The sequence below is a fragment of the Colossoma macropomum genome, unplaced genomic scaffold, assembly GCF_904425465.1.
Source record: "Colossoma macropomum unplaced genomic scaffold, Colossoma_macropomum, whole genome shotgun sequence".
Classification (NCBI taxonomy): Eukaryota; Metazoa; Chordata; class Actinopteri; order Characiformes; family Serrasalmidae; genus Colossoma; species Colossoma macropomum.
Window position 1 is genome coordinate 35,166,717 of NW_023494802.1, and position 27,681 is coordinate 35,194,397.

The window sequence follows — 27,681 nt, forward strand, 5'->3', positions numbered from 1 at the left end:
CCCTAACCCCAGTTCCCTTTACCAAGAAAAATAAAACTTAATTTTTTAAACCACAAATTCTCATGTCCTCTTTAACTGACAGGAAGCATTTCGATTTAGTAATGCCACAAATTCAACTACATATAAAATCTCAGGGCTTTTTTTGTTCCTTTTTGCTTTTCTGAACTGAGCAAATGAAGCCAGAAATAAACCCAAATAAAATGCGAAATGGTACAAGGCAAAAAATGCACTAGACATTCATTAACGTGTGTTATGTGCGAATGACTATGTACATGTGTGACCGGGCATGTCCGCGTCTTGTGGTTATGTTCAAGAATGCATGTGTGGTCGTGTTAACCGTTCCAAGCTCCTCATATCTTTGCTGAAAGCACATTTCCGTAGGAAACAAGCTAATCTCCTCAGCTTCGGACACCAAAAAAGTCAAACAGCCTCTGCCTCAGCCAGCCCCATAAACACAGCTCCGTATGGGGCCCATTATTCAGCCACATATCTGGGTTGGGCCCTGTGGTGCAGCTGCGTCTCTCAGCTCACCAGGTTCTGTGGTGCAGCTGCATGTCTGGGCTCAGGCTGGGAAGGCTTGCTTGGTCAGCAGGTTGTAGGTTATTTTTCCTGGTTATGAGATGTGTCTCCGTGGTGATGGGTTCAGTGTCGGCTGGTTGCAGAGGACGCTGGGGCAGCTTAGACCTCGGCAGCCGTCAGGCCGATTTTCTCCTCTTCCTGTCAGTCTGAACTGGGCTTCTTCAGGGAGAAGGCGAAGATGTTGAAGTGATCACTCAGCTGCTTCACCTACAGAGAGAGAGAGAGAGAGAGAGAGAGAGAGAGAGAGAGAGAGAGAGAGAGAGAGAATATTACAAATACACTATGCAAATAAAGTCTCACAATCCTTTATGCTTGGTTACACTGTCACCCGGAAGCCACACCCTGCAGACAGTTTGACTGGTCAGGCTGCCTTTTTGATTTTTCAAAATTCCTACAAAATTCAAATCACTGAGATGTGAACAAAGTCATTCAGTGTTGTTTGAAATGCTCCACTCTAGAGAAACATAGCAACTCAGATTTCTTTACAGTGGTGTTGACAGGAAACAGGGGTCGCAATATCTACAACACAAATAGTCATTTTATTTACCATCAAAATAACTAGTGAACTTACAACAGTAAACCACTCTGAATAACTTTGATTACATTTTAAAGGGGCATCCAACTAATTTTCCAAAATTTGTGTATAATTGAAGGGTTAAGATGTACACATGAAGACTTTAATACCAGAGTGGTCAAATGCTCTGTTCTAGAGAAACGTACTGAGACAGAATTGTTCACAGTGCTGGTGATAGGAACCAGATGTCTGAACAGTTTAACACTAAAAGCTCTCTCAGTGTTATTACATGCAATGGTTATGAATCCACTGCCTGATGCCTGAAACATTGTTTCATGATGGCTTTGAGATAAAGTTTGCCCTAAAATATTTTTTGAAATCTATTCATGGCAGAGGAGTACCTGTAGGTTGTTGTATGACAAAATAGTCGCCCCCTCCAAAAACAAAACAAAACAAAAAATATATATATATATTTTCAGAATTACTGCTTATTTACCTTAATCATTCTTACATATTAAAAAGAATTAAACCAAAATAAAACAATACAACAACATATGTAGGTTCACTGGTGGGTTTGGATGGCTAATAAAATGGCTACATCTGTTGTCTAGACATCATGACCCCTGGTTCCAATCAGCACTGTAAAGAAAAAGTGAGCAGCGAATGAAAAAGAGAGCAGTGAAAAAAAAAGAGTTGGTAAGTTTCTCTATAATGAACAAACATCAAACCACTTTGTTCACAAGTCATACATGACTTATGCAGAAATTCTGAAAAATCTGTGGAAGAGTCACAACTGACCATTTATAATGGCACACCTCTAATCCCATTACAATTGTGTCTAAACATTATTTTCTCCATTAAGCAAAAGAAAAGCTCTGATAAAATTCCTCAGAACAAACCTGCAATGAGAACGGTGACGGCAGTAACTAAAAAGTCAGAATTATTAGACTGAGAAACGGTGGAAAAGTGTTACTGAGGACCCACGCTGTCCTGATCATATGGAGTCGGATGGAGCTGTTTTTATTTCAGTCCTGAAGCTAAAACGTTTTACATTAGTTCATGTGAAAGACCACAGCAAAATGAACTATTACCAGGCAGATTTATGCTGCCTCTAAGGTAAGACAGTTAGCTTCAGTCAGGAAAACACAGTGCTCATTTGTAATTCAAAACACTGTGTGTAAAGATAAATCTGAATGCACTCACATGTCATTCTGTGTATTGTTTCATTAAAGTTTTCTGAAAGACCTTTTGTAAAAGTCCTCCTCAGCATTTAACATTGCTCTGACTAGCTCTGGCATTAACTTCAGCATTAGCTCATATGATGGGTCAGTTTCCTTCACTAAAACATCCTTACTTAGACATGATATTAGACAAGTCAAGTGACTACATAATTTTCCTGTTTTGATTAGTGCAGACAGGGATTCCAAAATTGTTTTTTTTGCTTTACTTGGCCAATGTTCAAATTTTCATATTCAGTTCTCAAATATGTACGTCTGCACTGAACATCTTGTAAAGGCAGTTCATTTTTTAAATTAAAAATATTTCACATTTATCCCTATTTGCGCTTGCGCATTTTTCTTTTGTCCTATTGAACTTTGATATTGACGTTTTTCAATAATTTTGAATGCATATATGCCGGCAGAGTTTTGCATGTGTATACTCACCACTGAAACCCCGTAGTGTATATGAGCGAAGATGACCACAGCCGTCCACACGTACAGCACCACTAGCTCACTCTGCTGAACCACTCCAAAGAACACCAACAAAACGACCACGGCCATTGGCAACAACAGCCAGCTCAGCGGCTGACAACGCGTGTTACTCATCTGACATACGATTAGCTTACACTGGAAAGAAGTCGGGGGGAGGGAGACAGACACTTTTTTGTGACAGTGTAAACGGTATTAAAAAAAATTAATTAATTAATCTAACAATTTAAATTCTGATGTGGACCTCATTCGTATGTGGTACTGAAAGTCAATACGTATCTGATACACGGCAATACAACTTCTGTCTGAATAACCAGATTAAAATTCAGAAAACTTTTACATCAATCTAAATCAATCTTCATCATAATTCATTCTTTATAATTTTAAGGGAGATCAGTGCAGGAATTGCAAAAAAATAAGCATGCCACTTCCAAACAAGACTCAGAATCAGTCTTCACAAAGCTTCCCACATTCCCCAGTCTGTAAAGTCAAAGTAAATAAGAGAGGAAGCTGATCCTACATCAGCAATCCTTTCCCATGTAGCTTAGTAAATGCTGGCCCTGTCTACCTTGCACTGCTATGTAAACAGTTCAATGATTCAATAGTTACGTATTTAATTATTTCAATATGGTTGCACCTATATTGTATTGTTTTACTTCAGTGATTATATATGGTTCTTATTACTAATTGTGTAATAGTAAATACTAATTATACACAGTTAATAAACAAAATTAGTCTTAAGCATCTGAAATCAAAATATATCCCAAAATATATATCAACAAGTAAATACCATTCATTCAAGCTTGATATGAAAGAACTGTAAGTGAATCACTGTGAGTTGAGAGATGTACACTGCGGGTGGGTACTCACAGTGACATTGGCGAAGGCTGTCCCCACCATTAGGTAGAAGATTCTGGGCTGCTGTTCCAAGATATCAGTGGGGGACAGGCTGACCCATAGCGTGGCAAGGATGAAGAGGAGTATGGGGGAGAAGAAGGGCAGCAGAGCCTCATACATGGAGCTGTGCTTCAGCGTGTTGTTCCGATACGCCCTGACAAAAACACAGCCATATCAGCTGTACTATATACACACTATATATACACACACACAGCTTCCCCTTTTTGTGATAACACGTCCCTCTGTATTCATATATAACATTCGTTTCAACTGGATACAGTCCTTACAAGATTCATAATTTACCACACTACTGTTTTATTACAGATACACACACACAGACACACACACACACAGACACACACACAGCTGTTTGCAATAAACCAATTAAACAAGAACTATTTTAATAGTTCAACACAGCTAACAAGTGGTTTCTCCAAATTAAACACAAAATGCCACTTTTACTGACTACTGCGGTCTCAGAATTATTCAACCCCCTGAGCAGAGTCTCTCATAAGAGTACATATGCAAATCAGGTGTTGTCTCAATCCCAACCGATGCAACAAATCAAGAGTTTCATTGGTTGAATCAGGTGTGCTTGAGATAAAACACATCATATACCTACACTGGCTAGGGGTTTGTTGACTGAAGTTTGATTGCATGTCAAGAGAGTTGTCCAAAAAGTTAAGAGAAGAGATCACTGCCTTGCACAAACAAGGAAAAGGATACAAAAAGATAGCAAAGGAACTGAATCTTCCTAGAGATACAATTGGAACCACAGTTTGCAAGTTTAAAGTTTAAAGAACCTGGCAGAAAGAGGAAGCCATCACCGGCTACCACCAGATTCCTGAGAAGGAAGGTGGTCAAAAACCCTCAAGCTACTGCAAAAGACCTGCAGCAAGACTTGATGACAGCAGCTGATTTCAGTTTGTACAGTAGGGCATACTACATGCTGAAGGTCTCCATGTCCAAACTCCAAGACGTACACCTCTACTGACCGAAAAGCACATGAAAAGTCGGCTCCAATATGCTGAAAACCATATAAATAAGCCACAGAGGTTTTGGGATTCTGTTCTGTGGAGCGATAAAACAAAACTGGAACTTTTCGGGCCTATGGATCAGCGGTGTATCTGGAAGAGGAAGAATGAAGCATATGCTGTAAAGAACACCCTGCCTACAGTTATGCAAAGCAGTGGCTCGGTGATGATCTGGGGCTGCTTTGCTTCCTCTGGCACTGGAAACCAGCAGCACATGGATTCAACAAAGCATCAGAAAAACCTAGGAGAAAACATCATGCCTTCTGCGAGGACGTCATTGGATCTTCCAACAGGACAATGATCCCAAGCATACCTCAAAGTCAACCAAGGCTTGGTTTCAGAAGAAGTCCTAGAAGATTCTGGAGTGGCCGTCACAGTCGCCTGACCTGAACCCCATAAAAAATCTTTGGTGGGATCTGAAGAAGGCGGATGCAGCATGCAAACCCAAGAATATTAGTGAACTGGGGGCTATTGCCCATGAGGAATGGACTAAGATTCCTCAGGAATGCTGTCAAAAACTGGCGTCTGGCTATGCATCATGTCCGCAGCAGATCCTCACAACAAAAGGCTGCTACATGAAGTACTAAAGACGCTTGTCATGAAGGGGTTCAATAATTCTGAGAATGCAGTAGTCATTAAAAGTGGCATTTGGTGTTGAATTTAGAGAAACCACTTGTTACATTAGTTGTGTTGAGCTATTTAAGTGTCACTGCTGGACTGAAAATAGTCCTCCATTTTACAGGCATACTGGAAAATTCTGCACCAAACTATAGGATCATATTCTGTCAGGTCCGTTTTAGCACACAGCTGCTTAACAGGAAGTCACAGCTAGATGGTTTAACTTACTTCAAGACGTTGTAGAGACTCATTGGCAATGTTACAGCGAACAAACAACCTATAAGGCAAGCAAAAAAACATGATCAGGCAACTACATACAAGATTCTGTTACTGAGAAAGTGTTCATAATATAGCTCTTCATCTTTAAGGAATTGTTTGACTATTTCCCCTAAACTCAAATGTAGTCAATCAGCCAAAACACAACTGGTTTCCTAAGTGTGATTATGTAGCTAAGAGTAAATGGAATTCAGTGGAATTCCTTGCAATGATCAGTTTTGCATCACCAATGTCCTAGGATGGACAAAATTTACAAGCGAAACTTCACATCTTTGACAAGCGAATAGTGCTACTGATATGACTGTGTAAACCTCTGAAAGGCTGAGGCTTTTTTAGCAGAACTGAATACCCAAAACAGAGAAAATGCTAATTTCCTTGTGTCTAAGCACGAACCTTTTCAACATTTTACAAACAAATTACATAGAAGTACTGCATTAAGTATACTCTGAAATACAGCAAATATATCTTGGCAGATCAACATCTGGACTAAAGGAAAAAATGTATACAGGATTTATTTTCTTTAACTAACAAGTGGAAATTAAAGTGACTTCTGAAAATCACCTGCCAATGACATGAAAAATTAAGGTGCCTGAAAATGTCAAGAAACCATGAATCTAAAAACCTAATAAAGGTATTAGAGCACCAACACTCTCCAACGACAGAGCCACTTTTACTGCAAAAACTCAGAACAGTCTGACATACATTAGCAGGGTTGTTAGTGGCATATTAAGCCATTTGAGGAAATACTAAGGAATACTTCAATTCCTTAAAGGTTATGACCCACGTCTAATGATCTGTGCTGCAGAACGCTGTTGCAAATCAGTGCAAGAAGGAAACGCTGGAAGTGCCTTACTCTGTGTGCTCCCCTTTTATTAGCCATACTTTACAGCATTGCTGCAATAAACAGCAACATAAACTCTGATAGCTCAATTACCACGACAGAACTGAAAGTACGTCCTTACCAGAGCTTAATGAGGAGACCTGTCAGGCACCAATGCAAATAGGATATGTAAGTGAGTCACTATGAAAGGAACCAAAGAGAGCGCAGCTTCCTCACCCACGATCAGGACGATAAAGAAATCTCTGTAGTGAAGGTTCCAAATCACCGGTTGATACCACGTCTCCACGCCAACCACTGCTGTTATTATGTAGACGATAGAAATAGTCTGAGAAAGAAAGGGAAAGAGTAGGAAAGTAAAAGAGAGGGAAAAAAACATCAGGATAAATTTCATTTCTGTAAACCAGTGTGGCTCAATTAAGGAAATGGTTTAGTGAAAAATCATAATGAGCACATTTTACATCTCACAAATGTGCATGATCATCCAATACATGTTACTGTCTGAAGTGTGCTTCTATAGTTTTGCACTGCAGCTTTGAAGCTAATGTAGCTAAAAAGTGAGGCTGCATTTTTATGATTTCCAACGATGATTTCCAAAATCGATTAATATCAGTTCATTATGGCTTAATCGATTAATTAGAAAAAGAAAACGTAACTCATCATACATAATGTTTCTTTCAACAAATGAAAAGCATAAGTAATATTCCTCCTTTTGCATGACGTTCTTTTGAACCTAAAAAAAAAAATTTAACCGATCTTCTTAATCATACAATAATGATTTAGAAGATACAATACAATAATAAAAAAAAAATCAAAATGCAGCAAAACTAAATATGCAAAGACAAGCATGTCTTAGCTGATCAACTACATTTGGGAAAAAAAAAAAAATTGTGCAAATGTTATGCCTTTAGTAATAAAATAAACAATACATAATTTAAAACTACCCATTTGACAACCATGGACATTAAAGGCAGTTCTCCTCAGTATGACTCATACCAGCTAGTAATTCAGAGCCACATCATTAATGAATCATCATTGCAACACTTCTGCATTTCATGACCCAACAGACCCTTTAATTCTTTAGAAATTACTGTCCTATCCATCAATGTACGGATGAGTATGTGCACATTTCAGGGAGAGCAGATCTCACCACTTGGCTGATGTCGTAGCCCCAGGGCAGGAAGAGGATGCCGGTGTTGTATTTCTCCCAGTGCGAGAGGATGAAGGAGAAGAGGACGACCCAGAGCAGGTAGTAGAGCGTGAGCACACTGACACCGCTCGCTCCTCGACCAAACACCGAGTACATGGAGCACACAAAGAACACGCACGCCCAGCTGTCCAGGCCATGGTCAAACAGCTCTCCAAGAGGAGTACTGGAGTTAGTCCTGCGGGCCTGCTTACCGTCCACACCGTCTGTACAAACACACACACGCACACACACGCACACACACACACACGCACACATATATATTACAGATTAATATTCCCACTTCAACTCTAGAGTAACATAATCTAACCCAGGCCTTAAAGTCTACCTGAAATGAAAAGGGACCTTTTTAACTTTTTTAGTTCATGCCTCTGGTCATATTAAAGGAGAATTCCACCATTTTTTTTCAAATATCTGTAGATGTAAACAAAACCATTCAGAAGGGTTTGATATGAAACGCTCTGTTCTAGAGAATCTGACAGAGTCAGAATTGTTCACAGTGGTGGTGATAGGAACTAGATGTCTGAAGAGTTTAATACCTCTGAAAGCTGCCTCACAGAAAGTTACTACATGGAACGGTCATTAACAAGTTGCTTGAAGCATTGTTTAATAATAGTATTAAAATACAATTTTAGCCTAAAACACACATTTTTAACACATACTCATGACAGGGGTACATGAGAGGTGTTTTATTTTTTTTTACTATTTTACATTATAAATGTCACATATGAAGATGCAGAAAACATGTAGGTGAATTAGTTGTTTTTGATAGTAAATAAAAGGGCTGTATTCGTGTTGACATTGTGACCTTTGGCTCCTATCACCACCACCACTGTAAAGAAAGTCGCAAGTTTCTCTGTAATGAACCATATCACATCAAAACTTATTCAGATGACAAATTAATTTGTGGACGTATACACCTGATATTACATACCAAATGGGATTTTTTGGACAGCAAAAACGAAACATTATTCACCCTCTGTTGGGGGGAGTGAATATTATGGCTTTTTAAGGGGACTTATTTTACCTAAGTCTTTTAACCTATACATACAGTTAATATACTTGAGGACATGTGGAGTAGTTCACACTTCACACACGCACACTGACTGTCACACTTTCATGATACTAGCTTTCACACTGTGCTGTTACTATTTCAGTGATTCATTTAAAGCTCTATTTTAAGACACATGCTCAACCAGAATAACACAAACTCACAAACCAGTAAAAAGCATATCTGAATGTAGAAAATGTTCACTTGAATGTTTAAACCCTCTACTGCAGCTCCTAGTATTTTCCAGGCCAATTAAACAGTAATATCACAGTGGCAACTGCCAAACAGATGGAAGAACATGTCATTGCAGAACATACACAAGACAGAAATGATCCATTTTGGCTTTAACAAGAATTATATGTTTTTATGTGTATGTGTGCAAAAAAAATAAATCAACAAAAAATATCCACATAACGATGCTCACAGTGTATCATTATCATACTGGACAATATGCAGTTAGGACTGGACTTAAGAACTCTGCCACACACTGCAGCCTTTCCCAAGAGCTGAGAAGCTGCTCCAACATACACAACATAAACTTAAGCATGGAACATACAACAATTACCTGTAATATAGCACCATAAAAAATATATATCATGCACTTTATCATAAACATGCAACGCATATCATTATATAAAAGTACTGTGTCCTCTACTTCCTTTGCATGCTGTAGCTGCGCACTGCGTTTATCTGCATCTCAGAAAGACTATCACATGATTAGAGTGTTACAGTGTGGTGGGAGGCTGTGAAAGCAGAGCTGCTCTGGTCTTTAAACATCTTTGGAGAAACTGCAGCTTGTTTGACTAAACTGCAGTGATGGTATATCAAAGCATCCAAGATAAAGTTACACCGTGTGATAAATATCACAGTATACTGAGTTACCAAATACTGGCATGTGTCCAGAAGGTGTTTTTAGGTGTCACTAGGTGTATGCTAAATGTCATTGGGGTACGTACAAAAACTCTGCAATTCCACATTTACATTTCATTTAATCTAATCAATTACACACACACACACACATGTACTTCCCTGATCTAGACAACACAAAAAGCTCTGCACACCACTTACCAACAGCTTAACAACAGAACCTCACTGATCTGCTACGAGTGGATCTCTGAAAACTGAGATTAATCTAAAGGCAATGCTAGATTTCTGGATAGTGGCTGTAGCATATATGTATGAATGACTGTGTGGGTGGGATATTTATAATATCCAGCACTTGATACAGCGAACACAATTTATTTGTGCAGTTTATACAGACAACAGTAAATTGTAAAAGTCTGCGTATTATTGACTGTATCTTGCACATCAAACGCAAAATTTTTGCATTTGGTGTGCAGGATAAGAAACTCGACATTATTTTATTCTCCCTCTGTTTGATTTTTCTGAACTCTCATTAGCAATAAAAACGCACTGATAATACTATCAATGACCAATCATGGTGGCCTCTACTGTTGACATGACGACAACCAAGATGATGGAGTAGCATTGTTCCAGCAACAGAACTTTATTAAGAGAGCGTCTAAGAACTTCACAACCTGTACAACTTTGAAGGTTTATATTTTAACACATTAAAGGTTGCAGAGGCTGTGATGGTTATTTAGAGTTTTTGCCAGCTTACTATACAGATGATGTTATTTTGTTGTGATCTGCTCCATGTTAGTGAACATTGTTATTCACTGTTCATTTTACATAGCCTACTGTGTCACACATGCACACACACACGTGCCCTCATATAGACAACTGTTCACTTGTAAATAACATTTATTTATTCAGCAATTTACAGTATATCTGGTGTGACGCGTCATTGCATCATATTCATGTTTCATATTTTAATGTGGACTGATTTTATAAGGCTAAATGTCTTACATATGCATCACATCAATATGTGCATGTGTATAAGGAGTGAGAGGGGATACACAGCAGATGGTTTAACATCTGACGGGATACGGTGCTGTAAAAAGTTTAGGAACCACTGATTTACACTAAGCATCCCCTAGTGGTTTAAGAGACTCAACACTGACTTGCATTTACTGCAGTAATGTAGCCTTACTTTTTTGGAGGGCATTTTTAAAATTTGAATATACTGAAATATTTGACAAACAAGGGAACAAAAACCTAATATGATTTCTGAAAGTGTACTGTACACAAATACTTACCTAACGTGTATGCCAGAAAGTTGAAGAGGCCGGCTGCTATCCAAACCCAACTGGGCACGTGCACATGTCCCTCAGCTAGGACAAAAACACACATACAACGTTTAAGAGGTGGAAGTTAACTATTGACACTTTGCATGAGTATTTGAGCAGACTGAGTGATCAGAGCACGTTTTAAATTTGGCTTGGAAAGATTAGGTGTGGAGTGTAAGTAGTAAATAATTCTGAGGCATTAAGGCTTTGATCCAGTCACTACTATAAAACATTCCTGAACTGAAAAAAGGGAGTGTGAGACAGACAGAGATAACAGAAGATCTAGAGATAGACAGACAGACGGAAAATGCACACTGACAGGACTTTGGCCTTATCTTCCACTCTGTGCATTCAAAGCAACTGTTCTTCATCGTATCACAAAAGGTCAGAGAAATCAGCAGCCCGTGACCATCACACATAGGTGGATAATGCCTTACCTGAGGCGTAGAAGTCGTAGTCATACACGGACAAGATGACAAAGTTGAGCACGAGGAACATAAAGCCAGTGAAGGTGATGAGGTTTGGTGCCAACCATGTGGGCAAAATCTGAGAAGGAGAGAAAGACCTTAAGAAACATTCTACAGTGAAGTCTGTTTAGTAATAAGATCTAAATGGAAAACTCATTAATGCTGCATTGTGCATCTCAATAGATGCAAAACTGTAAACAGGATCGTTAACATGAGCATGTAAGTGTGTGTATATACACACAGAAACTGGCTGTAGCTCTTTAAATAAGCTGATGAGTCTATTAGGAATGGGATGGTATGAAAATTTTCCATCATGATATCAGTGACCAAAACAACTATCTGAACTATCATGATACTGTTAAAGGAGAATTCTGCTTATTTTTTTAATTAACTGCTTAAGTCGTCATTCAGAGTGGTTTGATGTGAAATGTGCTGTCTGTTTCGGGGGACACTTTTTTACAACTGAAAAAAAGCATTTCTTTAAAACGTTAAAAAAAAAAAACCCTACAGTTTCAATAAATGTTATTGTCACCAGCATTTTTACTATTTAGATAATAACTGTAAACTAGTGTCAGTCACTTTTTCTTTTCTGATACCAATATTGAACCTTGAGTATTGGTCGATGATGAGCCTAGGTTTTCCTCAGAAAAGATCTACTTAGCTTTAATTTTTTTTTTTTTTTAATTAAAAGAATTCACTTAAGATGATCGTCTAAAAGTAGGCTATGATGTTCATACTAGTCAAACACTCACAGGAAGCATCACACTGCTAACAGTACAATGTGAGTGAGCATTATTTCCGGATAGATTTATTACAGGATGGAACTGTTTCTTCCCCTGATTTTCTGAATATCGGCCCAATTCTGATATTTATCGATAGTGTAAGCTTGTTCTAGCACTTGCTCTGCAGCAAGAATGCAGCTGTGGCCTACGTGCTTCCACTGTGACCTCTAAAAATCGTACACATTTATGTGAATGATTAGTTTCAAGGTATGATTATCACCGGGTTTTACACTGCATCTCTAAATGCTATTGACCTATTTACTATAAATAGTTAATCTGCATTATGCTTTCCGATTCTTATCATTTTCTATTATCTCTATTGCTGACAAAGAGCAGGATTAGTGGCTGTGGGCTGACATACTATTAAGACCAACAATGCTTCTCTTTATGGTCACCAAATTGGCCCTGGTGTTGTGCATTTCTCACCTTCACCATTGAGTTCCAGAAGGGGTGCATGACATACACAGACAGAGGGTTGGTGTCCACCGCGCTGTACTGTAACCACAGAGATGGAGAAGCCGGAGGGGAAGGGGCGGGGAGAGAGAGAGAGAGAGAGAGAGAGAGAGAGAGAGAGAGAGAGAGAGAGAGAGAGAGAGAGAGAGAGAGATGTAAGTAATTAACAGAAGATGCGTCACACACACTCACAAGGGATGTAACTAGGGGTGGGCAACTGCATCCCACCTCTAGGATGCACACAAATTTGTAGTTCTGATCACAGACAGTGGATTAAATAAGCACATAAAAGACTCAAAGAAATAAAAACATATCATGATAAGGCCTTAAATTTCATCACACTGTTTACAACATTAATGTTTTCCATTTTCTATCCTGTATTGAAATCATTACAGTCTGTAGGCTTTATAGTCTTATTTCACACACCGCCATCCTTGCAATCACCATTTTATGATGCGTTTCGAGCGCTTTCTCAAACCCTGGTCATGCAACACCATTTCCCTTTCTCTCTTTTTCACACCCACACAATACGAAGTCTGCATGTTAGTGACAAGTACAGACACTTAAAGAGGCGATGAAACCACAGCCTTGCAGCTATCAGGGCATTAATGGTGTCTTCAGTCCAAAGCAGTAGTGACTCATCACTATACAAGCCACCACAGGATAAAACAGTGTCTATTTGATAAATCCACTTGCAACTAGGGCTGGGAATATGACCATTTATATCGTTATCATGAGAAGCTATGTACAATACAGTACAATAAGCTTTTCTGAACGTATCATGTCTGCTGTCGGTATTTGTAGAACTCTGACCAACTACATGTTTCATTATAAAGAGAGCAAAATTAGCCCCGATTATCTGCAGCACAGAGGGTCAAATGTTTTTTAGATTTACAAGCTGAAACAGACAAAATGCACCAGCAAAACCATAGTGCCACATTTTTTTTTATAAAAGACTGGAAACTATCAGAATTATATAAGCTATAACTATAAGAACTGCGCAAAAATAAAAGTATTTTGCAAAAATAAACTATTTTGCTAAGACAAACAACAGGTAAAAACAAATAAAATAAGACGATGTCACAATGGGTTGACATCCAATCAGCTACATGTTACTACGCAGTTCATACAGACTGGCTGTTGTTTAGAGACATCCAATAATTGCTTCAAATTGGGGATGCATGGTATTGGAACTATGGGCCAATACTGATTCTTCCATGTACATATCTGCCGACTGAGATATATAAATTATATATATAAAATGTTTAATTTGGGACTAAATATACCCGTATTGGCATTACAGAGGGGTTGCATATCTACTCAGAAGGACAGGTAGGCCTAGCCCCTGCACCAGGAAACATTCATGCTATTCCTGGATTGTGTTGGAAGCTGTAGACAGTAAAAGAGGTTCTTATGTATTTGTTAACTGGCACTTCAAGTTTGTTTTCCTTGCGCTAAACATCCAGTTTTAACCACCGTTATATGTCAAGCACTGTCCACTGCCGGCCACAGCACATACCAGGGGAATTTTTAGTTAACTAGTCTATGCAACCCCTTGTATATACAGCATGTGTCACAATAGTACTAATATACTGTCGAATTGTTTGCCCTTACAAGACAGACTGATAATATAATTATTCTGGTGGTGATAAGCAGTGAGCAGTTAGTGTGGTCATATGTCATACAGCAATCACAAGGAACTCTAAAAGCAGGCCTATGCTACGTAATAAGCAGACATGATGGACTTGAGGCAAAACAAACATGCCACTGAAGGAAGTCACTAAAACCCCAAGAAGCAAATTCACTATCCTACTCAGCCTAGTCTCTACAACAGCATTCAGGGGCTAACGAAGGTTTAAAGGTAAAGAGCACTAAAGGTGGTCCACTATGAGGCACTGCTTACAGCCCTGTTGCCCTGGTCTCTGACAAAGCTGCCAACTGGGCCAAAGGCTTATTTATTTGAGTCAGTGAAAACAACTTCCCATGGGGAAAATGAAACACCCCTACAAACATGCTCCAAACAGGTCTGTCAATCACTTTAAACTGACAAGAGGAATAACTGCACACAGTACAGTGAATGTGCCAAACAGGAGGCACATTAATAAATATAAAGAAAGCTCTGTTTAACAAGAGCAAGGTCATGACCATTTTCAACCCTGTGTCACACGAAGGCACCCGGACAGCCTGATGTGTGTAACAAATCATAACTCTCAGAAGGTCCCAGCTGTCCCTGGTCTTTAGAAATGATCCAGTAGTCTGGACTCTAGTCTTTATACATGGCTTACAGAGTCCAGTTCAAGCTCAGGCATGTTAAGGAGCCTTGATCATAGAAACCCAAATTTCCTAATTTATTTAGACAAAAGGGTTTTATATCATATGTTATCATTGTCAAAGTCTCAGTGTATGTTTACCATCCACTGCAGAAATGGAAACTAAGCTGCAACACGAACATGCTGTTTTCGTGATGTCAGAAACCATAAATTCACCTACTCCGCCTACGGCAGTTTAGGTGCGTCCATTCACATCTAAGACATGAGGAGTGTTTGAACCCAGACTGCTTTCTGAATGAGATACAACACAAGCCAGCCAATCAGAACAGAGCTTATTTGCACATCACTCTTTTAAAGGCACAGTAACAAAAACATTTTCATTTCAACAAATACAGAGAGGTTGGAACAACAAATTACAGCTGTTTTGGTACATAAAACCACATAAATAAATGGGAGAAAAAAAATACAATTTCAGAAAAATGAATGATATGGGCCCTTTAACCCCTTTAAAGGCTGGGCCCAAAGGCTGAAAGTTTCACTCTATGCACTTCTATAATATAAGAATGACTCAGTCTGCACTGACAGTTTGCACTGTAATCCATGTAGCTACTGAATAATATGCCTGAGTATGTAATCAGCCTGGGTTTTTAGGGGGTTAAGGAAGGGCAACCAAACAAAATCAGCACAGTGGTTCATTAAAGGTGTTGAAAATATAGATGACAATATAAAACAGAGCTTCTAGGCTAATTCATAACCAAATGACTGGTATTAAATGCCACTTCTGTCGTGTACGTGCTTTATAGTCTATCACTGCATTCAGCACAATGTGGATCCGGGATGAAAACACATTTAGCAGCTCCACATCCTTCATCCTTGCCTGAGGACACGATGCAAGCAAACAGCTTAAGGCAAGTTTAACTATGGCTTTAGCTACAAAAGGACACGTAATAACGTAAACCAGTTTGTGAGGAAAACAATAGACGCCCAGTGAGATTCTTCGGTTCCCACTGAGTCAACGACAGCGAGCACTGTGGGTCTGGAGTCACATTAACGTTCAGTGTGTTTGAAAACTGGTGAAAGTAAAGCTCTTTCAACTTTGGTACGAGCAAAACTGACAATTGTATGTCGAATCAGCTAACAGGGTGTACACAGCTGACTGGTCATTCTGGTTAGCATAGCCGACGAGGCTCGCAGCGCTTTGTGCTCAGCTGACCGGCATTTCATTTCTCTGACAGAGCCGAGAGGAACGAACTCATCAGAGAACACCGGTTCACCTGCTTTCTCTGACTGGAAACGCGAGAAACTGGCTAGATAACCTCACCCCATATGCAGAATTTCACAAATTTGACTTATTCGTGTAAAAATTGGACAAAATTAGCTCGCCGGCTATCAGTCACACCACCACCCCGTCACCCCGTCCAGCCCATGCTGTCCGGCTTAGCATGACTAGCCTCGGAGCCCAGCCCGGTTTCCGAGGAAGTCTTGACGTTAACTCACAACAGCAGCCTCACCTTATACTTATCGAAGCCCGAGAGCTGGTCCTGGGTGACATACTCGTACAGAGCCATGGTGAGAGGAGCCCAGTGCGGCTCTCAAGCGCAGCAAACGGAGCTAAAGCTAAAGAGCCGCAGCGCCTCCTCGGAGAAGGAGCAGTGAGGATCCGGCGTCACCATCCAAACTCACATCCGATCAGCCACACGCACTGACAGCCTTCAAAATAAAAGTCCCAAGGCCTGCCGTGGACGGCGCTAGAGCGGTAGGCCAACCCTGATTCAAACGACTAGTTCATTAACAAACACCTCATGAGACTAAAAGGGGTGTTTTAAAGCAGTGCATTAAACTGTAAACTGAGCATGTGTCCTAATAGTTTAACGACTCCTATTTTCCTATCGGCGTTCCTTAGTTTTGCCTGGAGCCACATGCTAGTCAGCTCTGCTAATTCATTTAGTGAATCCACGGGCAAAATCAATAAAAGAAGATAAATGAAAGAAACTTTCACTTATTTTATCGGTCGTACTCAAAGGTGTTCAATGTACTCAATTTTTCCTAAGGTCCACTTATAACATTTGTGTGGATTTATACACAATAAAAGTCAGAATTTATTTTTACGTAACTGTTTTCCAACCTCTCCCTTATCCTATCCCTTAGAATTCAACAGCCCTGAGACTGATATAAGATAAATGAGCTCTGTTCTGATTGGCTGTCTTTGTGTGGAGCCACATTGAAAAAGCATTCAAACACTGCTTATAACTTCAGTGAGAATGGGCAGGGGCTAAACTGCTTGTAGGCTGATGAGGCTGTAAGTGTGATGGTTCTCTAGACATCACTGAAAAAATGGATGTAAACCAAGCTGTTTTTGCAGCAGTTTCCATACGTGGACTGCATTAAGTGGGTAGTGAAAGGTACACTTTGAAACTTTAACCATTTTTACATATTACTTCAAACTAAATTTCAACAAAGTAAAGGAAATTCAGTTTTCCATGATATGAGATGTTAACACTGTTAATATCATGCAGACAGTGAGGTGATTTTTTGAGTCTAATTGATGAAACTGTTTGACTGATTGTTAAGAGACCTAAGGGTTAAAGGATTAGTTCACAGTTTTCATCCAGACCTTATTAAAATTGTAATTCCCCATTATTTTAATTATTAAAATATTTTTTTTTTCATTTTTATATAAAATTATTTATCAGAAATGATTATTAAAGGACAGACCAGCATAAGTGCAGGAAAATCTTTTTATTCCACGTCTGATCACATGGTGTGCTGGCTTCTTCTGAGAGAGCTTTACATTAAATGTTGGAACATTGCTGTGAGTATTTGATTGCATTCAGCCACAAGAGCATTAGTGAGGTCAGGTACTGATGTTGGATGATCAGTTCTGGATCACCAACTCCACTCCAGCTCATCGCAAAGGTTTTCAATGATGCTCCATCACGCCAAAGAATACCATTCCAATGCAGGGGGGCTTTATACCATTCTAGCTGATGCTTGGCATTGGGCATGGTGACTATAGGCTCACGTGTGGCTGTTTCAGAGCGTCCCATTCTACTGATAATGCTTTTCTAAGGAGATTATACAAGCTGCATGATTGAATGCTCGTGTCAGAATGTGTCTACCTTCTTTTAAATAGTGTGTACTTCTTGTCTGATTGATTATGTTTAGGGAAATTGTGTTAAATTATTCTGATTAACAGAAAAGCCAAAATGACTCAGTACATTGTGTTTTGCAATAACACATTATGCAACTGAATGACATGCAAGGATGTTGTAAGGTCATCCTCATTAATGCTCATAAGTGTTAGTAACTTCATGACATCACACAAACACCATGATGTCACTGAGGTCCTTGCGTGTTAGGTCAGGCACTGTGGCGTCCGGGGCTGGGTATCCTACAGGAAGCAGCATGAGCAGCTTCTCATTGACTGGCCGACGGAGGAGGACCCTGAGCTGTGGGCCGCAGTTTAGAGGCGTGGATGTCACGGTAACCAGCCCAACATTCTGGCAAAAGGATCAGATAAGAAGAATCAGTCAGTCATTCATAAAAAAAAAACTCATTTGCATGTCAATGACAAAACCTGCTCAACAACATTTGGACCACTGTATGAGGTCTGAAACCTACGATGCATGCACTGCTGGGAGTCACCCTGAAAAGCCTGAAATAATATTTTAAAAGTGAGAGGTGTCGGGTCAGATTTAGCAGGTGTTTTTGACCATGTCATGTTTTTTTACGTCACACACCCAAAACTCAAAAAAGTGGTACGGCTCTTGTACCACTTACATGCACGTAGTAATCCAATCATTACTGGATTTCATCAGTTATCTGATTATTCAAATGTAAACAGCATTCTCCCAGTTCTTAGATTGGGTAAAGGTCTATAAATCTGATAAAGAGAGCTGGATGAGATAAAGAGATGCTGGAAGCAGCCATTAGAAGATTTGTAAACTGTGGCCATAAAGGGATGCACGTGGTCAGCAAAAGTACTGTGGCACTGAGGTTCATCAGACAAAGTGACGTTTTCACAATCTTCAGCTGTCCAGTATCAGCGAGCCTCTGCCCACTGTGGCTTTGGATTCCTGTTCTTAGCTGATTTAATGTGTTGTGCTATTGTAAAGAGTGGTTATTCCAGTTACTGTAGCCTTTCTGTCAGCTCAAAAAGCTTGGCCATTCTCCTCTGACCTCCTCAACAAGGTGTTTCTGCCCACACGAGTGAGTTTTGTTCCACATCAGAAAAATTCTTCGGTAGAGCCGTACGTAAAGTACATTTCATCATTTTGTTCATTCAGTTTTTGAGCCTCGTTTACTGCAAGGTCTATCGTTTGTACACTAACTAGGCTTACAGCACATGGTATCAGGTGGTATGTTGGTGCCTTTTTAAGAGGTTGAGTAAATGAGTATATCAGGCTAATGCCCTATACCAGTCTCTGTGTTGATGCATTTTTTTTAAATCACAGTTTCCCATTTCCGTTATCATTCAAAAGATTCAGAAGTGTTAGATTTTGATATTTTGCTGCATTCAAATTTGTAGGTTTTTTTTTCCAGCTAAAAGTTTTGCATGAATGTGCCGTTTTTGACCATTTTTGGCTTAAATGTTTCAGGAGCCAAAATTTTCCCTATATTTTATAGTCTTAAACGCAGTGATTCCCAACAAGTCAATGGTAGCTCCAAACATTTGAATGACACTGTACATGCTATGTAGTCTTCACTACCTGCAGAGCTGCCAGTAGGAGCCCACATGAGATGGACACACTAATCTCGTTATAGTAGTGAGTCTTTTTCTTTCCGTTTGGCAGAATTCCATACGTCTGCTTAAAGATGAGGATGAGATATGGCGCTGTGTCCAGATACTCCTTCACCCAGTTGGTCCTGTACAGGAAAAAAGGGATATCATACGGTAATTCTTGTAATAAATTCATGTTTTAATTAGCGTGTTATATGCAAAGTAAGGATGGGACAGTGTGGCAATTTCCTGTCATTGGATCCATACTGTGGTATGTTATTAAAAGGGAATTTTTGATTTGTCAAATTTACTACAAAATTAAATCATTCAGATGATAAAACAAAGTCATCCAGAATGTTTTTTAATGTGAAATGTGGCATTTTAGAGGAACTTTAAAGGCTCTAAAAGCTACCTCACATAAACCCTATTGCACTAAATGACTACAAATAGGTTGCCTAATGTCAGAGATATTTGTTATGATAATTTTGAAATAAAGCTTTGGCATGTTTATAAAACTCCATTCATTTTGGAGAGGTGCAAGGTGGTGTTGTAAGGCAAAATAGTCCCCAAAGAAAACATATTTTTTGAGATTTACCACTATTTTATCATTATGAACTGATTTATATCACCACTACTGCAGCCAGTACATTTTTTTTTTTACAATGAACCATTTTACATCAAACCACCCTGAATGACTTTATTCACATTTCACAATAATTAAATTATGCAGATAAAAAAAAACAAAACAAAACAGTGGAATTCCCAAATAAAGCCCATAACCATCCCTACTGCAAAATAATGTTAATGTAGCCATTACTATGGGTATTCAACCAGCTGTGGGCATTACAGATCTTGGCCACAAGAGGGTGCTAGTGTTCTATGTCAGCTCAGAAAGCTCTGTTCAGAAATCCAAACAGACCTGGTCTGTGAGTGCACTTTAAAAAACTAATGCCCCCACAAACCACACACACACACAGTCCTAACCGGAGTCTGCGCAGGTCATGGACCCATTTGTCCCCCATCCTCTGTTTGTAGTTGACCTCTTCCTCCTGCTCCACGATCTCTCTGATCTTGTGTTTGGTCTCTGCATCGGCCACCACCACGAACGTCCACGGCTCAGTGTGAGCTCCGCTCGGCGCTGTTCCTAAAACACACACGCATCAAGCAATGAGATCTAGCTTAAATTAAAGTGGAGTTATTATTATTTATTTCACACTTATTTTAAAAAACTAATAGTAATTCAGAGTGGTTTGATGTGAAATGCTCCACTCTAGAGAAACTTTTCAGAGTCAGAACTGTTTACACTGGTGGTGAAAGGAACCAGACGTCTGATGTTTTAATGCCTCTAAAAGTTACTTCACAGAAAGTTATTACATTTAATGGTTATAAATATGCAGCCTGATGTCTGAGACATTATTTTATGATAGATTTTGGGATAAAACATAATTTTAAGAGCTATTAATAACACAGAGGTACATGTAGGATGTTAAAGCCCCAGTATAGTCTCTAAAGATACCTTTTTTCCCAGATTTATCACTATTTTACCATTGTCATTATATATTACATATAGAATGTAATATACATTATAGCTTAGCAAAAACAGTCCACTTTTGTCCTTTTATGCAGATAACGGTGGCACAGTAATTGGTGGGGTATAAGCCTCCATTATGTATTATCTACCCTAGCCTTGTAACATCAGCACATAACTAAAGAAGTACATTTCAAACACCCAAGCATGTTTCTCTGTAAGTTTCATGCAATTACAAGTTTCCACCAGAGAGGTCCCCAAATCCCCAAATCTTACAACGTGCAGCTTTAATCAAAACACTCACAGGAGCTGTGACTGGTCAGGATGCTCGCGGCATGCAATAAAAAATACTCTGATTGGTTAGAGAGCTTCTTTGCATATTGAAGACTTTCAGAAACATCAGTATTACAAAGGCCAATATCAAAGGCGTCGCGAGAAATTTGCTAAAATGTGTTATGATCAACACATGAAGTTTGCATTGACGTTAACTCATAACTATACATTGATGTGATTGTGACATACTTAAGAACTATACGAAAACAAATGAATATAAAGAGCTGTCAATAATTTTATTTCTATCTCTTCTGCCTATTCACGCTCTCAATGACTGTAATTCCTTAATATTTCTTAAAATTCCTGTCTAAACAGTTTCCCCACTGAAATAGTTACCTCGTTAGCTAGTTAATTTTATCGCCAATCCCCCTTTTCTTTACCTCATGTTAGCCTGAAGTTAGCTAGCTCACAAGCAGGAAACAATGGGTAGAAACCTTTTAGCTAGATATACTGGCAATCATTTACCACCTGAAAGGCTTTAAGTTCACAGCACAATGTCTTTAAAAGTTGTTCAGCAGTTCTATTTGAAGCGCTAAGCAACGTTTAAGTAAGATATCCTCGCGTGTTGGCCAAACATTTGTTTCCCTGCATTAAAATACCAGCCTGTGTGAGTCAAACGGCCCTTTCTGTCAAAGTAGGCAGTTCTTGGCCACATTAAAGAAGTCTTGATTGCAGGCTAAGGGCTAAGAGGCATTTGTTTTGACAGAAACTAATAAGTTAAATAAACACACTCATAATCTTCACAAATTTCTACATTTACATCTACATTTATTTGGGAGGGCTAAAAAACATTTTTATGGTACCACTGGCTTGTAGCAGCAATGAACAAACATTATATTGTGAGGCACTACTATGTACTCCGGCCTAAGTGGTGTGTTTTTGTACCTGCTGCAAGGATGACGTTCTCGATGACCTCTCGTGGGACGGGTTCTGGGCTGATGAAGCGGACAGAGCGTCTCTGGTTGAGCAGCTTGTAGAACTGCTGTGAGCGCTCCAGCGTCTCCTCCTCAGAGTAACGAGGAGGAGTGTATGGAACATGGGGCAGATCCTCCGTCCCTGCAACCACCCAATCATTGTCCTCTAAGGCAAAAAGGAGATATAGCTCAATCACAGTTATGAATTATGAATACACTCTAAATACAACCATCATCACGCAAAAAATAAAGCTGAAAAAGTGATGCATTCAATTCACTTGATTGAAATTTGAACATCAGTTCTACATGAATTAAAAATATTATATCAACACAATTATTGCCAAAAGTAAGTAAACTGCAAATACAAAATTGTGCTGACGTAACACGTTATTGATTTGAAATTATATACATATTTCAATCATATAAATGGATTGATTTTTCATATCATAGCTGATATTAATTGACATCAATGTTAATTAACTGAGGTATAAATCTCTGACCTAACAGATTCAATTTGATTATTATTCGATTCAATAAGATCCCAAATTTCTCCACAATTCAATCCTTTAAAGTAGATTTTTCTGCTATTACCTTACCATGTAAATAGTTCCCTACACACATTGAATACACACTTTTGGCTAGACTGACTACAGATGCGTGAGAAATTAAAGGACAAACAACATATATTGTCTTTGTATGGTGCTGGGCCACCACATGCTGCCAGAACAGTTTCAATGCACCTTGGCACAGATTCAACAAGTCTCTGGAACTGCACTGGAGGGATCTTTCAAAAGATATTGCCTCAGTTAGTGAGTTGATGATGGTGGCAGAAAGCACAGTCCAACATGTCAGTCCAAAATCTCCCATAGGTGTTTAACTGAGATCTGGTGATTGCAAAGGTCATAGAACATAATTTGTGGGTGGGCAAAGGACTGTTTTTGCTGACACAGTCTGATCACGTTTTTCAATGGCATTCTCAGTTCTGTGTTTTCTTACATATTGCACTAATGTACAAGCATATAAATCTCCTGAACCAATACCGTTTCATTAGCTACCCCCTAAACAGTCCAGAGCAAAAGTTTTATTACACACTTCTACAACCAAAGAACAGCTCAACTAGTTTGCATTAAAGTCGCTGTAGTTACTGAATAATAAGACTTGTATGCAAAAAGCCTGGGAGCATAAGGGGTTTACTGGCGCCTGTGTCGGCTAGCAACGAGCTGATGTGGGGAGAGTGGGAGGGCCATCCTACCCACTCCGAGAAAGCCAGGCCAGTTATGCACTCCTGGAACACTTGAACACGTAATCACTCCATGATAGGGGCAATTCCTAGACAGCTGTGCCATTCGGTAGCCCATACACTATGCTTTTTTAACAATAACCATCTGCAGGTTTCTTTAAATCAAGGTGAAGAAGAGACTCCTAAGTGATGTAGCTACCTAACACTTCATTCTGTCAGGAAATTGTCAGTTCCATAACTAGCCTTGCTTAACTGGATGTAGTACAGCACAGTATTGTGATATTATATCTTTGCCATATCGTCCACCCCCTTCAACAGGTTTTCCATTCCGCTGAACTACACACTCCAACTTCGTCACAGTCTTCTCCACGTGCAGCGCGTCACTGCACTTCACTGCCCTGCAGACAAGTGCACTCAGCTGAACGTGCCCACAAATAGAAAACTGTGTGTGCTTCAAAATACACTACAGGGCAAAAGTTGGGAAACAGCACAAATCTTGTGAAAATTAAGCAAAACAGTTTCATTTTTTTAAAAACAGTTGGTAATCTTATGTTTATTAACACAGAACAGTGTGGTTTGACTAAACCACATTATTGCGTGTTCATAAACATAATGCTCCAAAAAAATATCATGTTTTAAAGTTATAAAAATAACTTAAGCCATGTCCAATAGGAATATCACTCCTTTTCCTACTGGACACTCTTAACCTTAGGCTTAAGTTATCTGGCTATCTGAGAAGGCCTGCTGTGGAACACCCTCAGGAGTGTGTCAAACTGAACTGAATTGATAAATAATTTAAAAATGGTCAGTGTAAGAGACCTATAAACAAGACTTTTAATTTCAACTTTTTATACTATAAAAAAGACGGTTCTTCAAGGGTTCTTTAGTAAAGGGAATGGTTGTATTTAGAACCATGAGTTCTACATAGAGCCAGTTTATGCTTAAATGTTTCTTTGCATGGTGAAAAGATTCTTCAGATTGATGGAGAGTGTGTTGTTTATGGTTCTATATAGCACCTTTTCGAAAATGATTCTATATAGCACTAAAAAGGGCTCATCTATTGTTATAAGCTTGACATTGTAACGATAAAAGAACCCTTTTTGGTGCTATACAGAACAAGTTTCAAAAAAGGTTCCATACTCTTTAAAAAAAGATGGTTCTCCAAGAGTTCTTCAGTAAAAAAAAAGGTTCTAAACACCCAAAGAACCCTTTGTATGATTAGTTGTTCTTTACATTGTGAAACGGTTCTTCAGACTGATGGAGAATGTGCTGTAGATGGTTCTATATAGAACCCTTTTGAAAATGGTTCTTCTATTGTTACAATGTTCTATATAGAACCATCTACAGCACCTTCTCCATCAAGCTGAAAAACTCTTCCATGATGCAAAGAACCATTTCATCTTTTCTTTTCCTTACTAAAGAATCCTTGAAGAACAATCATAGAACCACATAGAACACATTCTCCATCTAAAGGACCATTTCACCATGCAAAGAACCATTTAAGCATGAAATGTTTCTGTACAGAACCATCTTTCTTAAGAGTCTAGATGCGAATACACGTGCTGAGATGGGAAGTCATTCTTAAATCACTGTTCGCTTCCAACCCAGAAGGACAAGCGGCTTAGAAAATGTATTTATGTATGTTCGCTTCCATGCTTTTGGGTTGTAGGACAAAGTGGCAAAGTAATAGACGTTAGTTAGAAACTAACACAGTAAAATAGTCCGGGCTAAAGTTTCAAAATGTTCTCGCTCAGATCTAACGCAAGAGCACCGTATTCTGTACAGTACTTCGGCACTTTTCGCGTTTCGGCAGTTATTGCGGAAATCCCCGAAGTCATACAGGGTGTAATGATTGGTTGGACTCTGCAAAATCTGCCTAGCAACCAGGATGCATTTTGATTGGTCACATTAAAGAAATAAGAAGGATCAGTTTTCCGTACAGTGTTTTCCCTGCATTTTATTTGACGTTTTACGAAATCTAATTGCATAAAATTACAATAACTGATTATAAAATTACATTAACTGATTATACTGATTATAAAAGTGAATTAATATAAACAATATGTGCAATGAATGAGGCTACCATGGAAAGAAGCCCAGTAAAGTGAGGCAGCGGTTTGAAGATGCGCATCTGAAAGGAGTCACTTAGCTGACGATGTAAACTTAGATTAACAGCTCAATATTAAACATACTGTGTTTCGTGGTGATAATCCATTGTTTAATATTCGTTTAAGCGTTAAATATGATGTTTAAACGTGCAAAAATGCATTTTAACAGGCCGTGAAAGTTTTCCCCACCCCCAGCTTAGATGGTCTTGCCAACCGATTTGATGGAAAAAAGGATATGTGACAATGTCTCAGATGTATCGTTGACAAATGTCAAGAAAGTAGTTTTTATTACACAAACAGGAAAAGTTGCAAGAGTACGGAATACCGAAAAGTACGGAATACCGTGCTCTTGCGTTATAGGTGATAAGAAGCTGGACAATCGGGGGAAAATGACCCAGACGTAGCAACACGGTCAAGAAGGCTTCTGTATGGGTGAATGTGTGAAGCAGAGGCTGAGGGGACGCACCGCTGTCTTTAGTGCTGATTTCAGTGTCGTCCTGCAGGTCCTCGTCCACCCACGGCCTGCTGCTGGACTCTCCTGCCGCTGTGGAGGGCTTCAGCTGAGAGGAAGACTCCGCTCTCCGGTAGTTCCTGAAGAAGAAAACGATAACCACGCACAGAACAGCCACGAACACCGGAGTGAAGACCGAAATAAGCGCCATGGCGGAGAGGAGCCTGCTGAGAAAGCTCAAATCTGCAGTGTGAACTGAAAGTGTAAAACTCTGCTGAAGTTTGAGAGAGAATCCAGTTACAGGGGCGGAACCTTTTTCACTGGTTAATATTTGAACGAGATAAATCAGAGCCGGTGTATGAGTTTATTTACGGTTTATCTCTGTAAGTTCTCTGCTGATACCACTGATTCGATAAGAAAATAGGCCAATCTGAAGAATCCCCGGTACTGTAGACTTAAAATCTATTAAATAAGACATTTTTACAACGTTTCTGCAGAATTCTATAGCAAAAGTAGTGATACCTAAATAAATATATTTTTCTGAGATTTTCATTAGTAAACTATATAGAGCCTCTAAGGGGCATGGTTAAAAAAAATAATGACATTTTTTGCGTTCCCTCGCTAATGTTTTGCATTACGATGCAACAGTTTGCATTGGCTTGCGAAAGCTGTGCTTTGCTTAAGCTCAGACATGAAGCAGCTCATTGAGTTTTATGTTGATCTTGGATTGAAATATAAAGACATAGTGTCGCTTCTCAAAATCAAACATGATTATGCTGTTAGTGAGCGCAAACTGAAACTGAGATCGAGTGTCCTCGTACAGTAAAAGCTACATTTACAGAGACTGCAGAGAACAATTGATGAATAAACTCAGCACAGACTGCGAAAACAGCTTTTAACGTTAGCCATGCTAAAAACAAAGCTCTAATGTAGGCAGTGTCGTTGGGCACCTCTGGTCCCACGTTTGCTGGCTGTCTGATAATATATTTTGGGAAATTATTATATAGGGAATGCATATATTTTGCGAAGGAATGCAAAACATTTGCGAGGGAACGCAATGTCTTTAACTAACCTCGGCTCCTTAGGGGCTCTGTAAAACTAGGCTTGTGTGCACCTATTCATGGATCTATTATTGTAAGTGGTGCTAGTTGTTACATGATAATATAAAATCCTGAATGACGTTGCGTAATGCATGCTGGGTATTGTAGTGCGAGAACACTGATGGACAAAAACACAAAAATATACAGAATTGAGAATTCTGTCAAACTAATGAAGGTGAGAGATGCAATGCCACATGATAAACATATTAAAGGGCCCATATCCTAGATTATATAATGTATTCTATTTTATTCTCTGAGGGCCGCTTATGACATTTGTGGTTTTATATACCAAAAACTACGAAAGTCCGGAGAGGCCATGAGCTGTTGCTGTAATTTTCTAGATTGTTATCTTGAGATAATGAGTTAACTATCTTGTGATCTCAAGATTACAAAGTTGTTATCT

General features: G+C 39.1%; 2 protein-coding genes across 2 annotated transcripts; both read right to left on the reverse strand.

Moving 5' to 3' along the window:
• Window positions 1-17,388, reverse strand: selenoi (selenoprotein I). Its single transcript, XM_036591046.1, has 10 exons — window positions 16,396-17,388; window positions 12,588-12,656; window positions 11,350-11,458; window positions 10,883-10,957; window positions 7,616-7,878; window positions 6,685-6,793; window positions 5,580-5,628; window positions 3,673-3,853; window positions 2,758-2,940; window positions 1-786 (listed from the first exon to the last, which is right to left on the reverse strand). The coding sequence occupies exons 1-10, from the start codon at window positions 16,450-16,452 to the stop codon at window positions 679-681; spliced, it is 1,203 nt and encodes a 400-aa protein (XP_036446939.1). The 5' UTR covers window positions 16,453-17,388; the 3' UTR covers window positions 1-678.
• Window positions 17,389-17,603: 215 nt separating this feature from the next.
• Window positions 17,604-26,504, reverse strand: iyd (iodotyrosine deiodinase). Its single transcript, XM_036591048.1, has 5 exons — window positions 26,194-26,504; window positions 22,351-22,545; window positions 20,589-20,748; window positions 19,594-19,750; window positions 17,604-18,384 (listed from the first exon to the last, which is right to left on the reverse strand). The coding sequence occupies exons 1-5, from the start codon at window positions 26,387-26,389 to the stop codon at window positions 18,202-18,204; spliced, it is 891 nt and encodes a 296-aa protein (XP_036446941.1). The 5' UTR covers window positions 26,390-26,504; the 3' UTR covers window positions 17,604-18,201.
• Window positions 26,505-27,681: the final 1,177 nt, after the last annotated feature.

Coding starts and splice junctions, on each gene's coding strand:
- iyd (XM_036591048.1), bottom strand. CDS start 26,389: ATGGCGCTTATTTCGGTCTTCACTCCGGTGTTCGTGGCTGTTCTGTGC. Junction 19,751..20,588: donor CATGACCTGCGCAGACTCCG/GTTAGGACTGTG, acceptor TTTCCTGTACAG/GACCAACTGGGTGAAGGAGT. Junction 18,385..19,593: donor TCCTACTGGCAGCTCTGCAG/GTAGTGAAGACT, acceptor TCCTTTTGCCAG/AATGTTGGGCTGGTTACCGT.